General features: G+C 38.3%; 1 protein-coding gene across 1 annotated transcript in view; it reads left to right on the top strand.

Moving 5' to 3' along the window:
* The window catches only part of mlycd (malonyl-CoA decarboxylase), a 19,141-nt gene extending 9,186 nt beyond the window's left edge, over window positions 1-9,955 (top strand). The window contains exons 3-5 of the mRNA XM_037682699.1: window positions 74-230; window positions 596-748; window positions 8,942-9,955. Coding sequence (XP_037538627.1) covers window positions 74-230; window positions 596-748; window positions 8,942-9,487 — 856 coding nt within the window. The 3' untranslated portion in view covers window positions 9,488-9,955. The remainder of the gene's footprint in view (window positions 1-73; window positions 231-595; window positions 749-8,941) is intronic.
* Window positions 9,956-15,352: the final 5,397 nt, after the last annotated feature.

Raw genomic sequence — 15,352 nt, 5'->3', positions numbered from 1 at the left:
AATAATAATAATAATAATAATAATAATAATAATAATAATAATAATAAAAGACTGACTATGAGCCTTCTGACAGGTATGAAGCGGTGCACCCTATAAGGAACTGGACTGATCTGAAGCGTCGAGTGGGATCGTACAGACGCTGCTATGCTTTCACCCACGCTGCCATGCCAGGAGAGCCTTTGGTTGTGCTGCACGTGGCTCTAACTGAGGACATCTCTGATAACATACAGGTTCGAATAATGTGCTTTTTTCCCCACTCCATGGTGTCTTAGAGGTCAGTCAGAAAATGGACTATTTCAGTGTGGAAAAAAAAAAAAGGAGCTTACTTTTAAACTGCCCATCTCCAGAGAGCCACCTGTACAGTGCTTGATGGTTCGTGCTTAGAAAAGATGGTTTGATAACAGTGATATTTGAGAATGCTTTTAGTGTGAAATTGTGCACTGATTCCTACAATTCTGACCCTGCTGCAGTTAAGAAAAAATTCTGTCTTCACCTCAGCTCTGAAGCATGGAATACGTATAAAAGCGATTTAAATGCACAGTTTGATTTGATGACTCAGCAAGGATGTTTCTTTGTTTTTTTTTTTTCCCTTTAGAGTATTGTTCGTGAGTTTGCCACTCTTGACTCAGAAGAGGATGTGAACAAGATCAATTCAGCCATCTTCTACTCCATCTCCTCCACCCAGGCTGGCCTGCAAGGAGTGGAGCTGGGCAACTACCTCATCAAGAGGGTGGTGCGAGAACTCCAGGTGGGTAAAATTGGGCAGTGCATGGTTTGAGTGACAGCTTTGTCAACAACAATTTGCTTTAGGAATTGCATAAATGGAATTAATAATGGATTTGGCAAGAAAATAAATCAGAACTAAACTCATCGCAGTTACAAGTTGCGTTCCGGAAGTCTGTTTTCCCCCATTAACTAATATTTACTATAAGAACCCAGGAGGTAGCACATCTAGGTTCTTGGCTCACTTTTACTGTGCAAAAATGATTCAATTACATACATTTGCATTAATAGGATTTTGCAAATTCAAAGCCCAAACCAATCTAAATTATGCATTCAGTTTTGTTTGAGATCTCCGTAAAGTTTTGGCTTGGGTAAATCTGAGGTAAAGCAAGTTATTTGTATATTTATTAGTTGTTTTTTTTTCTTCCCTTATCTAAATATAATAATTTATCTGTGACGCTTGGAAACCATGCTCTCCCACTGCAGCTACACAGCTTATAACAGCAAACATAAGGTATGGATGCTGACTCTTAAAGAGCTCTTTGGCTGTGTGATGAGTATCAAAAAGTCATTTGGGTATTCAGCTGTCTCCCAGGTGGCAAAAAAAATAAAAGAGCAGTGAAAGTGCAACTGCAAAAGAAGACTTCATGTTAGAAGTTATATTTTAGACTCAGTGTGGAGTCATAAATATAATTTTGTATTACTTTCAGTGCTGCATTTTGTACTATTAAAGCCATAACATAGTGTACTAATCTGACTTAATAACAGTACTAACATCTTATGACACTTAAATCCATATATGGTACATGTAGACATGACGGCACTCATCAAACAGGCATTAATGGCGTCTAATTCATCGCTCTTAATAAGCACATAAGGGCCCTTCATATATGGTCACTCCTGCTCTTTGTTAAATGATTGAAATCCTAAAGAAAGCATTAAAAAGCCACTTTAACCCACAGTCACAGAGAACTTTGTATTTTACCTTAAATATGATGCTTTACCTTAAATATAAATCCATATTATGTGTCTGTTTTCTCAGTGGGAAAATACTGTGTCTCAGGGTGTTGTGAAATAATGATGAATCATGAAGCCTGTGTATCAAAATAGAATACATCTCATAATTGATAGGTCTTGTCTAACTAGGTTTTTGTTTAATCTAAATGGAACAGGAGTACATATGACGATCAGCTCAGTTATCGGAAAACACAGAGCACAATGTCTTTCTGACCCATTTTTTATGTCTTTCTTATCACATGAAGGAGAGCTACAAAGCTGGATTGGACTTTTTGTCATACACACCCCTCCTGCAGGCTGCATGAAAGCATCCTGTGTGACGTGTGTCTGTTTATTATAATAAACAAATTCAATTAACATTGTAATGAAGACATTTATTTTTATTTCACCTGTTTCTGTCTTAAGACGATATAGAGTAGAAAAATTCACCACACCCACAGATGGTTAAAAAAAAAAAATATATATATCTTCATCCAAATCTGGTTTAAGCTCCTTCAACTGTATTTACTCATTTTATAGGACTGTTTGGATTGTTGCACATGGAATTACGTACAGGCAGTTTTTAATAATGAGAACATAGCTCAGCAGACACAGTAGTGTGTGTTTTTTTTCTTTTAGTGTTAAGGTTTTCTGTTTAAGAACTGAGTGTGCTGAAGTAGAAAAATCCTCATTAGATGGTCTATAAAATGTGTAAATTGATGTTTTAGTTCCATCTTTTTATCAGAACACACAGTCTATACATTTGCTTTGGTTTAGCTTCTTACTGCTAACCTACAAAAGAGCAGAGCAGTAATTACAAATCTGTTGTGCCCAAAAATTTTAAATAGTATTGAAAGTTTTTTTTTTTTTTTAAGTACTGTATTTTTTGCTGTATAAGGCACACCTTTTTGCATAAATTTTCAAGTTCTGTGACTTATACACTGAAGCGAATAATATAAGTTTGTCTCCTCATATTTATAACCCAATTTTTGGCTGAGATCTGATGATTTTGTTCATTCTGACATGGAAAATATTGACCACTACCATTTTCAGCCGCTAGAGGGCCCTCGACGAATATGGCAAGCCAAGTGTCTCATTAATACTGGTAGGTAAAAGTGGCTATTAATGAGACATTTGGCTTGCCATACAAGCCACCTTCGTCTCGCTCCGGAACTCCTGGAGCAAACATCAAATCAGCTGCATTTTGCCACACTACCCAGGCGAAATGCAGCTGATTTGACCATTACAGTGCATTTATTAAGGAAAAATTCAACTGAGACACACCTTTACTATAATGTCGAGCAAACAAATAATTGTTTTTAAGTGTTAATCTTGTTAAAGTCCTCCCATGCACGCTCCCGCAGCCGCCATTTGGCAGCCAATCGATTTTTGGCACACCGGCCCATGTTTCCGGGTGGCTCAGCGGTGACTCATAATAAACGCGATTCATCAGCAATGATGCATAATAGATGTGACTAGTACGGCGAAGCGACTTATTTATGTTTTTTTCCACTTTATTAGACATATTTGGACTGATGTGACTTATACCGCGTGTGACGTGTATGGTGGCAAGTACGGTTACTGGTAAAAAATACTTCTTGCAATGCATTTATTTTATCCTGCGATGATTTACAGAAACAATCTACACCATATTCTGTGTGGAGTCATCTTCTTGTTGTGGTGGAGACTTTTAACAGGTTAACTTGTTGAGTGACCTTTCAGGAGCCTGAAACAGCTGCCAGTGTCAGTGTAGGTGACTTCCTGCTGCACCGTCAGGCAGTGTAATCAGTCTGACATTAAAGGCTCTGATTTGAAGGAAGGAGAAACATGCTTATCAGTATCTCTTGAAGCACACAGTAATCTTGTAAAGACAGAACATTTTGTTTATTTTAGAACATAAACAGCCTACAGACACAAACATCGTTGAGCTTTCTTTCACCTCAGCCGAGCACCCAAACAGATACTGTCTTTATCAGTTTTACTCAAAATATACATATTGCTAAATTTCAGGGGGCCGGCTTAATTCTTTTTCAACAATAGCAATGGCATTTTTAACATAAAACCTTACCAGCAGAACATCAAAGTTCACCTTCAATAATCCAGGTAAAAAAAATTCTGTCAGGTCATCTGGATGGTTTCTTTTTTTGTTGTTGAAAAGTTTCTTCCTTCATTCAAAGAACTCCATCAGTCCGAGGAGCCACAACAAACTCAGTCCCATAAGTAGCACACTCACATAAACTATGTTTACATGGACACAAGTAATCGGATTAAACAGCCATTCAGAATAAAAATGTGTCACGTAAACGTCCCATTCGGATTATTCTTTGTTGATTCAGCCCGATCCGAATGAATTTGTAATCCAAATGAAACGGGTGGTTTATGCCAATTCATAATCCGAACGGTGCGAATGTAAACACTTAATCTGACTGTTTTATTCTTATTGTGGAAAACTAACCTGACTGTGCATGTGCGACCTGTCTACATCACGTATTTCTGCCTTGCTAGATGCTAATATGTCGGGTGAGCGACACAACATTTCTACTAGAAACTTAGAAAGAGCTCAAAATGTATTGCCTGTAGCTCAATCAGGAAGTGCAGTAACTTCTCCATTGTCATTAAAACCTGGCGCAGGTTCATTTTGGGTGCTCAGCTTTGCCTATGTTAATCACGGAAGTAGAAATTCTTTTTCTGTGTTTTTTTTTTTAAGGAAAGTTTACCACTCTGCGCTCGGGGTACACCGATCAGTCGATCGGCCGGCAGACTTATCGGCCCCGATTTTCTTAATTTGGGGAAATAGGAAATCGGCCGATACTTGCATGAGAAACCAATTTTACCAATTTTTTTTAGTTTTAACAAAACTTGTCCGAACTTCATTTATTTCAGAGCACTACCTCATGGCCAGTTAAAACAAGTTTGTATTGTTTCTAGGATATTGTTCAATGGTATGTTTTTCAGTAAAATAATATTGGAAAATTGAAGGTGCATTGTGACCTTATAACACCCGACAGTGTCGCTTATAAAACAAAATCGGTATCAGCCAAAATTGGAATCGGCAGGTCAGACTTTTTAGAAATCAGTGATGGGCCAGAAAACTGCAATCGGTGCACCCCTACTCTGCACATGTCAGTACTTCTATTCAGAATAAAAGCCCGCTGCATGTAAACACTCGTCGTGAACGGATTGTGCCCATGTGAACGATACATTTGGATTATTTTATTCAAATACATTTCAATCCGATCAAAGAATTTTGCACATGTAAACATAGCTATAGTGGGCCAACCAGTTTGATGGTGATAAGATGGTTTCTGGAGTCCGCCTTCTCCCCCGTCGACTTGTCTGAGGCAGCCATGGCCAAAGTGGTTCAAAACATCGGCACTTGCCAGCACAAGTTATATACTTAAAAAGACCATTAAAAATAATATTAGCTATTTCTCAAAATATACATTTTCTTTTCTGCTTTGTGCGTTGTTTGCATCTTCCAGTTGAAAACCTCAGAAAAGGTCACAAGAAATGTTTTTAGCTGTGGAAAGCTCACCTTGGTGTCTTAGTGATTGTTAAATCGTGTTTTTTCCAACTGAGGCGGCTGTCTGAACTGAAGCCCATATTGTCCTAAAAGAACCTGGAGACAGTAATACATGCATTCATTACATCTAGGCTTGATTACTGCAATTCACTCCTGTTTGGTATCAGTCAGACCTCCATTGCACGACTACAACTGGTTCAGAATGCAGCAGCCCGATTTTTAACCAGTACAGGCAAAAGAGAGCACATTACACCAGTTTTGGCCTCACTGCACTGGTTACTGGTTCACTTTCGAATCCAGTTCAAAATACTCATGTATGTCTACAAATCACTGAACAGTCCCCCCCCCCCATCTCTCTGATCTGCTACAACCGTATGTCCCACCACGTTCCCTGAGGTCAGTGGACCAGTTGCTCCTCACAGTTCCAGGAACTCGTCTTAAGCGCAGAGGTGACGGGGCCTTCTCTGTAGCAGGACCAAGACTTTGGAACGAGTTACCTCTGCTTGTCAGACTGGCCCCCTCCCTCTCGGTTTTCAAATCCTGTTTAAAAACTCACTACTATTCAGTAGCTTTCAACACCTGATCTGTGTTTTGAACCTGTATGCTCCACACTGGTTTGTCATCATATTTATTATCTGCATCGATTTTATGTTTATATTTGATTGACTTCATTTTATATATTGCTTCATGTGTTGTCTGTTGTTCTGTCTGTACAGCACTTTGGTTGGCCTTGTAGCTGTTTTAAGTGCTCTATAAATAAAATTGTATGGTGATGGTATGGTTTGGTGATGGTCTGCACATTTCCTTTTTCACGCAAACACGCATTTGTGATTTATATAAAATGTTCAATTAAAACCGATAAAAACACAGAAGAGTGTTAAATATGAGTTTTGAATTGTCAATCAATCAATTAATCAAACATTATTCCAATGAATCCTAATCTAGTTTTTGCAGTTACAGTACGTCAGGACAACTTTTGGTGCCTCGTCCTCCTGAATGTGAGCATTTTGTCAGCACTTCTTCAGATTTGCTAAGGTTCAGTGTGGGGTTTTAAACTTCTGTTTTCTTTCTTTTTCTGTCTAAAGCATGAATGCTTGTATTTTTTATGAACCGTGTGGGATTCATATGTCTGACCCTGACATTGTGAGTTCAGCATTCACTAGTAACCAGACTTGTAATGTGTCGAGATCCAGGGTCTCTAACAGAGCTTTGCCTCGCACAGAGGTGATGAAAGGGTCAGCTTGGCCACAGAAGGATAGCAGAGATGATGGATGGATGCTGAAGTAGGAGAGAAAACGTTACAGCTATGACTTAAGGTGAAGAGTGAATGTCTTGCTTGTCTTTGTAGATTAGACCCCAAAGGTAGCTTGTTCTTTTCCTCTGATTCTTTCCATTTTATTTTTCCCCCACTGGTTTGCTGCCTACATTATTTCTTTCTATCACTTTTTCTTCAGTTAAATTTTCGATTCTTAATCTAGAACCGTCTTGCTTAAAACGATGGAGTTAAAAGGAGAGACACAAAAGTGAAAGTGGTTTGATTTGTGCTGGAATCAAGGTAAACGAATAGAAAACATGTCTTCCCATGAGTTTTCTGAGACTTCCCACTTCCATCAACATCCATTCCTTCTCAGCCTGACTTATTTTTCCATCACTTTTTAAAGTGGACACCTAAGCACAAAAATAGGTCCCGGGAGGAGAGTGACACTTTTTGCCAAAGGAGACTGGGCAGAGATTTCATGAGACAAGTGAGTGGATAACTGGTTTGTGTGGCCCTGATGGGACCGAGACGCAGAAGGGGGTGGCAGTTGAGAGAAAAGAACAGATATTATAGGTGAGAGTGCAAGAGATGGAAGAGGAGGAGAGAAAGAGAGTGAAGTAGAACAGAGAGGATCATTCATCTCCATCTGAAGAGCAGGATCGCGAAGCGGGGAGCTGATTCCTAATGAAGTCTGAGGGAGTGAAGGGTCGAGCAGGACCCAAGCACAAACAAGAAAACTTTGATTGTGCTTCGACACAGAGGTCGAATATTTCTCCTTCTTATTTCCGCAGCTACAAAACTGTTGCCCTTTACATCCCAAAAAAGGATCAAAGGTTTAGTTCCTCTTATCTGTTTCTACATGCATCCTGTTATCTCCTCTTCATTCCTGCTGCAGCTCTTTTCTCAGCTGTTAAAGCAGGTTAAGGAGATTCTGCAGCTCTTTGCATGAATTCAAATGATTCTGGACTCTGAGCGAAACTAGGGAAAACAAAAAAAGACGTTCTGAATCTTTAAGAGACGTTTTTTTCCTAAACATTTCTGTATTTGACACATTTTTCTTGACATTATAATTTGTTCCTTTTGAAATTAAAACTGTGACTTTGGTATTTGTTACTTTGATGTTTTGTTTTTTTATTATTTAACTAATTTTATTTTATCACAGAAATGCATTGCATTCACTTTAGAGTTGTGAGAGACGGTGCTCTTTGAAATTTCAGGATATTTGCTTCATTTTTTGGTTTTCTACTTTTAGTTCACTGTTGTGCCGGTTTTAGTTTTTATGCTGCGGTTTTGATAATTTTAGTTTCAGCTAATGTTTTCTCCTTGCCTTGGCTTTTAGCTATTGTTGTGCTAGCTTTAAGTTTTATCTATTTGCTCATTTCGGCTTTTATCTACTTGTAAGGCTTAAGGGCAGAGTGAAAGCCTTCTGGGCTTAAAAATATATATGTGTATATATATGTATATATATATATATATATACTTTTTCAAAAACATTGTTCTTACAGCTTCACAGCAGAAATACAAGGTTTCCACTTTCCTCACCCACCATCAAGTAACAGAGTGCCACCTGTTTTAAACTACCCAGATTTTAAAACATGAGACTGTACCATTTCTAATTAAAAGGGGTGGAGCCAACATTTACATTTTCTATATGAAAATAAAACACACTTAACTAAATTAAATCTCTAGAGAAAACAAACATTTTAAAACAATAACTTAATTTAAACAGTTTGAAGCTAAACAACAGAACATCTCCCCTCCCTCTCAGTCAGTGTGGCTTTTCCCAGTGAGGCTGATTGAAAACACCAGTTCCTTGTCAGCGCTGCTCATGGCGGCGCTTCCATGGCAACACATGACCCGGTGACCTCAAAGAAGAAGAGAATGATCAGAACAACATCTTAAAGTTAAACTAATAATTTGATCACCAGGTTTAAGCCTTTTCCCCAAATACAAACAAAAAATACATGTATGCATTAAGTTAATTTAGATCATAAAAAGTACATGCAGCTCCTGTTAGTGAGGGGTAGATCCTTCACACTACTGTTTTTCTAATTCTAGCTTGTAGTTTTTGTTTTGCTATTTTCTTTAGCTTTTAGCTGCTGTTCTGCTGTTTTTTTTTGTAGCTAATTTGTCTTTTTGTTCCCATTGTTTAATTTTAACAACAATTTTAACATGTTTTTTTCTTCTTCTTCTTGATGTGCACAAGCATTTGATCCTGCTTACTGACAAGCCCTAAATCCTGCTTACTGCTCTGGACTAAGTTCTTCAGTCAAGTTTATGATCTCTAATAATCTTATTTTAGTCGTGCATCAGTTCTGCTTATAAATATATAATTTCCTCACCTTCAGTTGTTTAAAAAAAAAAATACTCATTTCAAGGACTTTCCTTACATTCAGCAGATGTGTTTACTCTTCTCCGTTACTTCTTTCTCTATTTTTCAGAGCGAGTTCCCTCACTTGACCCAGTTCTCCAGTTTGTCGCCCATCCCAGGCTTCTCCTCCTGGCTCCAAAGCCTGCTGAGCCAGTACAGGAAGGAGGGCCGCGGCTCAGATCTTTTGTCGGAGCAGGAGTGGAGGGAGGTGCAACAGGTCACTGACTCATCCCCAGGCACCCCTGCTGCTGATTCCCTCCGCAAGCTCGTTATTACCAGTGAGTGGGCACGCTCAGAGAGGCTCTCCACTGTTCTGGAGCCGGTCTTGATGCGTCTCTGCGCCTGGTACCTTTACGGGGAGAAGCGAAGAGGCTACGCACTCAATCCAGTGGCTAACTTCCATCTGCAAAACGGTGCCACCATATGGCGGCTCAACTGGCGAGCTGACACCAGCCCAAGAGGTGTCGCGAACTCCTGTGGAATCATGGTGAACTATCGTTACTTTTTGAACAAGACTTCTAAAAACAGCTCGTTATATCTTCAAAACAAAGTCGTCACCGCGTCCGAACAAGTGCTAGGACTTGTGTCCCAATTTCAAAAGAACAGCAAACTGTAAATTTAAATAAAAAAAAAAAGGACGTTGTTATAACTTTAATGCTATTATTGTTTGGTTTTACAAGATAGAGCACAGATGGCGTTCATGGTGTAAAGACTGATGTATTATTTTATTAAAGCTGCCATTGATATTTGTCATGTTTTGCCAAATGTCTAAAAATGGCAGCACCACCAAATGAATTTCTTGACATTATTTTTGTATTAAAATTAGGTCGTTTCTCACGTGATGTAACTCACCCCGTCTGCTGTTTGCCTCATTAGACCTCTAGCTAAAGCTGTTTGAGATTGTGTAAGTGATTCGCAGAGCAGACTGCAGCTAATGAAGCAGAAGGCATCTATCAATGCCAAAGCATGTTCGTGAATAATAGTGTGTAATGGTGAGGCAGGAGCAACAAGGGTGTCCGTCTACTGGAATAAATGATGTTTATTCTTTCATTTGGCTGAGCTGTTGCGCTGTAAACACGTCAAAGCACGGGAGCGCAATTGATTAATTTTGTCCTACTTTGGTTGGGTCTAAATACACCTGCTGCTGCTCTGCCTATTCCCAGTAAAACTTGGTACACAAAACCAGCCTGGAATTTTATTTTATTTCTTAATGAACAACCCCAGTTGCATAAAAGTTGGGATACTGTATAAAAAGTAAATAAAAACACAATATTAAACTATTTGCAAATCTTATTAACCCATATTTTATTCACAGTGGAATATATTAAGTTAAGAAACGGTGGCATTTTTGGAAAAAAATAAAAAATGTCAGCGACAAACATCAAAAAGTTTGGACATGGTCCTGTTTTTCACTGTGGACCATCTCCTGACATAGCAACAGTCTGTCAACATCTAGGAAATGAGGAGACCAGTTTCTGGAGGAGAATGTTGTCCCGTTCTTCTTGGATGTATGTCTAAATGTTCAACAGACCTGAGACTTCAATAAAGGATTCTTTGCTGGATGGGAGCACATATTCTTAAAGTTGTTTATACTTTTGTGCATTGATGGTGCCTTTCACATGTGCAAGAAAATAAAAAAATCTGACTTTTTAAATGAAGTGCCACCTGAGGACCTGAATCTCACAGGCTTCCAACCTTGTCCTTTGCTCCCATATATACAGTATATATATTTTGTTTCAGATTCTTTTTTTTAATTTTTACAATATTATGCACTATATACGATGGGATATTCAATGTTTTCCCAATTTTCAGAACGACGACCTTGTTCTGAAATTGTTCCATTTTTTTTACAGGCACATTGGTGAACCTCTGCCCATCTTTACTTCTGATCAAATCAGCCTCTTTAAAATCCATCCATCCATGCATTATCTCTACCTGCTTCTTCCTTCCTGAGTCACGGGGGTCACTGGTACCCATATCTAGCAGTCACTGTGCAAGAGGCGGGGGACACCCTGGACAGGTCTCCAGTCCATCACAGGGCCAAATAGAGACAAATGACAGAAACAACCATTCACTCTCTCATTCACACCTAGGGACAATTTAGAGTTACCAATCAGTCTAACATGCATGTTTTTGGTCTGTGGGAGGAAACGAGAGTACCCAGAGAAAACCTACGCATGCACGGAGAGAACATGCAAACTCCACCCAGAAAGGCCCCCTGTCCAGATTCAATCTGATGACCTTTTTGCTTGGAGGCAGCAGCTCTACCAACTGATCCACCTTCTAAATTTCAGAACATGTAAATATAACTATGTAATTCAAAGAAGTTTAAGCAAATATTAGCAAAGGTTTAAAAAGTTATAGCAGAACGATAAAGTTTTCATGAAAAGCACACCCAGGAACATTCCAGGCTGGAATTTGATCCAGCAACCTTCTCGCTGCAAGGCCTCTTTAAATTGCTGTTTTTATATCCAATCCTCTGATCCATTGCAAATTAACAATTTGTTTCAAAATGTTCTTCCAGCTGGTACTATTTGTACCACTTACTTTTACAACTTCTTGTTGCTCCAACCCAACGTTTTTGGAGATTTGTTACTGCCATCAAACAATAAATATATTATATTTTTCCTAAAAATTATACTTTTTTTGTTTGTTTGTTTCCGGATTTGATATGTTTATGTACATTATGAATGGGTTATGGGTTTATAAGATTTGGAAAATGCTGCATTATTTTTCTATTTACATTTCACACAATGTCTCAATTATTTTGGGGGTCTATATACACAACTGTGCATGCTTTATGACTTTCATTTTGTGCTGTGTTCTCCCTAACCCATTTAAATGGACTTCAATTCATCATTTATTTATTTATTGTCATTTTTCAATAATTTTGCCCTCACAGACATTCCCACATACCCATTCTCTCAAGAGAGCTGTCTGATGTCCTAACTGTTCTGTACAGGTGCCAAACTGGGGCTCAAATCAACGCATAACCCATTGTTGTGAAATAATATATCACAGCAAGTTGACTGTGAAATTACATTTTATCTCTCCAAGGAGTCAAACTTTCCTTTTTTTTTTTTTTTTACACTATCTCTATCTTCCCCCTTTTCCCTCCCCACTCTTTGTGCTGCTCTGTGTCCTAGAAATTAATGGAGTGAGAAATAAAGTTAAAGTAAATGGCTAGATTGATGGTGTTCAGTTGTGAAGAAGAGGGGGGCGATGAATAAAGAGGCATAAAAAGGACAGTTGTTTAAAGGATGCCCTTGAGAGACGAGTGCAAGTGGTGACAATAGGAGACTCGTATGTCTCCGTGCACAATGAGTTCAGACAGAGAAAAGATCAGCACTATCACGCTGTCTCACAGTAGAAGGATGGACAAAGTGATATAGGTTGCCATGGAAACAACACTGACATATTGCACACATGATGCCTGCTGCTTGTCTGGCGTCACCTTAATAGCCAAAGAATGATCAATGGTGTTGATAAGAAATCCGTTTTAATTTAGACTACAATATCTAAAATGATAAATTTTATAAATTATTTTCTGTAAGAATAGTCTTTAAAGTACTCAGTCAAGTTGGCTCAAACAGAGAAATCTCAAATTTTGTGAGGAGTTACAGTATTGATGTCAGATTAACAAAACAGTCGACCTTTTAATGACAGTAATGGGCTTTGTTTGAATGACTGTATACTGCCCACTGATTTTCATGCAAGAGTTTCAGGTTAAGATAATCCCATGCTGACAAACACAGTTGGAGCCACTTTGGACAAACCTTGAAAGCAACATTATGCACAATCTCACGTGATATTGCGAGATATGCTCAGATTATGTGTTGTGAATGACTCTCAATAACTACCACATCAAATTGTAAGTCAGTATCTGTAAAACTGATGCAGTTATAGCCTTTTCTCAATGTTGATTTGTTGTGGTGGCCATTTTGAATTGGACTGACATCAAAAGTTAATCAGCTCTACATATATCTCCAATGATTATTATTTTATGAAAGTGTAATTAAAATCCATATGGTAGTTCTTGAGATATTTTGCTAACAGACAAAGTTGACTATAGCTGTTTTGATTAAATAATAAATAAAAACGGTTTTAGCAAAGATTTTGCACGAGGAACCCTTTTTCCATCCATCCATCCATTATCTTTACTCGCCGTTGCCTTTTTGGGTCGTGGGGGTCATTGGTGCCCATGTCCAGCTATCACTGTGCAAGAGGTGGGGGACGGCCTGGACAGGTTGCAAGTTCATCACAGGGCCACATAGAGACAAATGACAGAAACAACCATTCACTGTCACACCTAGGGACAATTTAGTGTTACCAATCAGTCTAACATGCATGTTTTTGGTCTGTGGGAGGAAACCAGAGTACTGGGAGAAAACCTATGCATGCACGAAAAGAACATGCAAACTCAATCCAGAAAGGTCCCAAGCTGGAATTTGACCGTGCAACCTCACAGAGGCAACATCTTTACCAACTGCACCACCGTGCCACCCGGGAGCCATTTTTTATGTGTTGTAAATGACTCAGTTATACCACAGCAAACCTTACTTTAAAATTTGTAAAATTAATTGTATTATAACAGTTTTTATGTTTGAGGCCAATTAGCTATTTTAGTCATTTTTTTGGACAGGCTCTTGTAGAGGTACATTTAAGGAATATTTCCTGAACATTTCATTAATTTTGATCCAGTGGACCAAGAGATATTTTGGTATAAGAGTTGACTCCAAGTATTAAATGGCAGAATACATCCATTATCTTTACCTGCTTCTTCCTTTTTGGGTATCAAGAGAAAACCCATGCATGTACGGAGGGAACATGCAAACTTCACCCAGAAATGTCCCTGGCCGGGATTTGATCTGGTGACCTTCTCACTGAGAGGCAACTACCGTACCAACTGCACCACTGCATACTTGGCATGATCTTAAACTAAATTCACTGCAATTTGTTAATTTTCAGATTATGTATTGGGGATCAATCTCATACGGTGGCCCTGAAGTTTAAACCACAGCTACAAATTCAAAAAACACAACTACACTTCAGGGCCACCATGTTATTCAGATGTGCATCTGCAGATTACATTCTCCAAGTTTCATTAAAATTGGTCCAGTGATTCATGGGATATTTTACAGACACATGTAGGTCTGTCACAATAAACAATAAATCAATTAATCACATGATGAATGAAAATTATCGACCTCATTTTCATTTATCAGCTTTATCGTTTCTTTGTGTCTCTCTCTTTCTACTGAAGACACTGGATGACAAAAGGCTCAACTCTGGTGCTCTTCACTGACCCTCCCTTTCACTTTTCTCTTTAAAATCTGTTTTAACGATCCCAAATCACGTTTTTTGCTCATTAAAAGCATCTAAGCTGAGAAGCTAAGCTACGAGTTAAGCTAACAGGCCAACCTCGTGAAAAAAACCTCCGTCTTGTCAAAGCTCCAAAATTCACAGTTGAAACCTGTGCCTTGTTTACTGATTTTTTAAATTATTATTAAAAGCTTTGTATGGCAAATGCTATGCTAAAGAGCTCAAACCATACCTCCATTTTGAGAACTGAAAAACAGGAACAAGAGACAGCCATGTCATGTCAAGGGGCCTCCCTCCCATTTCTCTTAAAGAGACACACTGCTGGCTCCCTTACTATCCATCCTTTGGTTCAAACAGTCTTATACTGCCATCCAGTGGTCAAAAAGGTACTACACACAGAAATTAACCAACATTTCTACTTCAATTTGACAATTACTAATTATTGTCAAATTTCAAACAATATTATCGTTTATCGCAATAACTTCTGAGACAATTAATCGCCCTGCAAAATATGTTATCGTGACAAGCCTGGGCACATGCAGACATGTGTTAAAACATTATAGTCCACCGTCTCATTTTAGTGGCAGGCAATAATGATTCAAACACCTTTGGTCCAAGTACCAATCTTAATATTAAGACTTTATTTGTTAAAAGGTTGAAAGAAATAAAAAAAAAATGTTGAAAAATGCTAATGTTGCACATTATTTAGACGTCATTCAAGGTTATCATAAATGTGACTTTGAAACATATACATTATTACAACAAAGGCAGGAGTGGATGTCATATAAGAGTTTTAATCAAACATCAGTAAATTGGATTGCTTCATAAACGCTTACTGTAGACAAATCACATGTATTTTTTTTTAATCAATAATAACTTCTACTTTAGATCAGCATATGTTAAAACCAGACATGATTTTTATCTAATCACATCATAGTTTTTATCACATTCTCAGCCGTGCACACAGTGATAATAGATTCATGAGCCAAGTTCAACATTGCGCTGCTCTCTGGTCTGACACGTTTTGTTAGACACTCTTTCCGGTGCTCTCTGAAATGCAGCAGCAGATCTAATTACAACTGATTGCTGCTGGTCTTTAGTACAAATTATTCCCTGGGATAAAAATAATCCAGTAATCCTGACAATTCTTTTAATTTTT

This window comes from Nematolebias whitei, chromosome 10 (genome assembly GCF_014905685.2).
Source record: "Nematolebias whitei isolate Nwh7 chromosome 10, NemWhi1, whole genome shotgun sequence".
Taxonomy (NCBI): Eukaryota; Metazoa; Chordata; class Actinopteri; order Cyprinodontiformes; family Rivulidae; genus Nematolebias; species Nematolebias whitei.
This window is presented reverse-complemented; position numbering and strand designations above follow the sequence as displayed.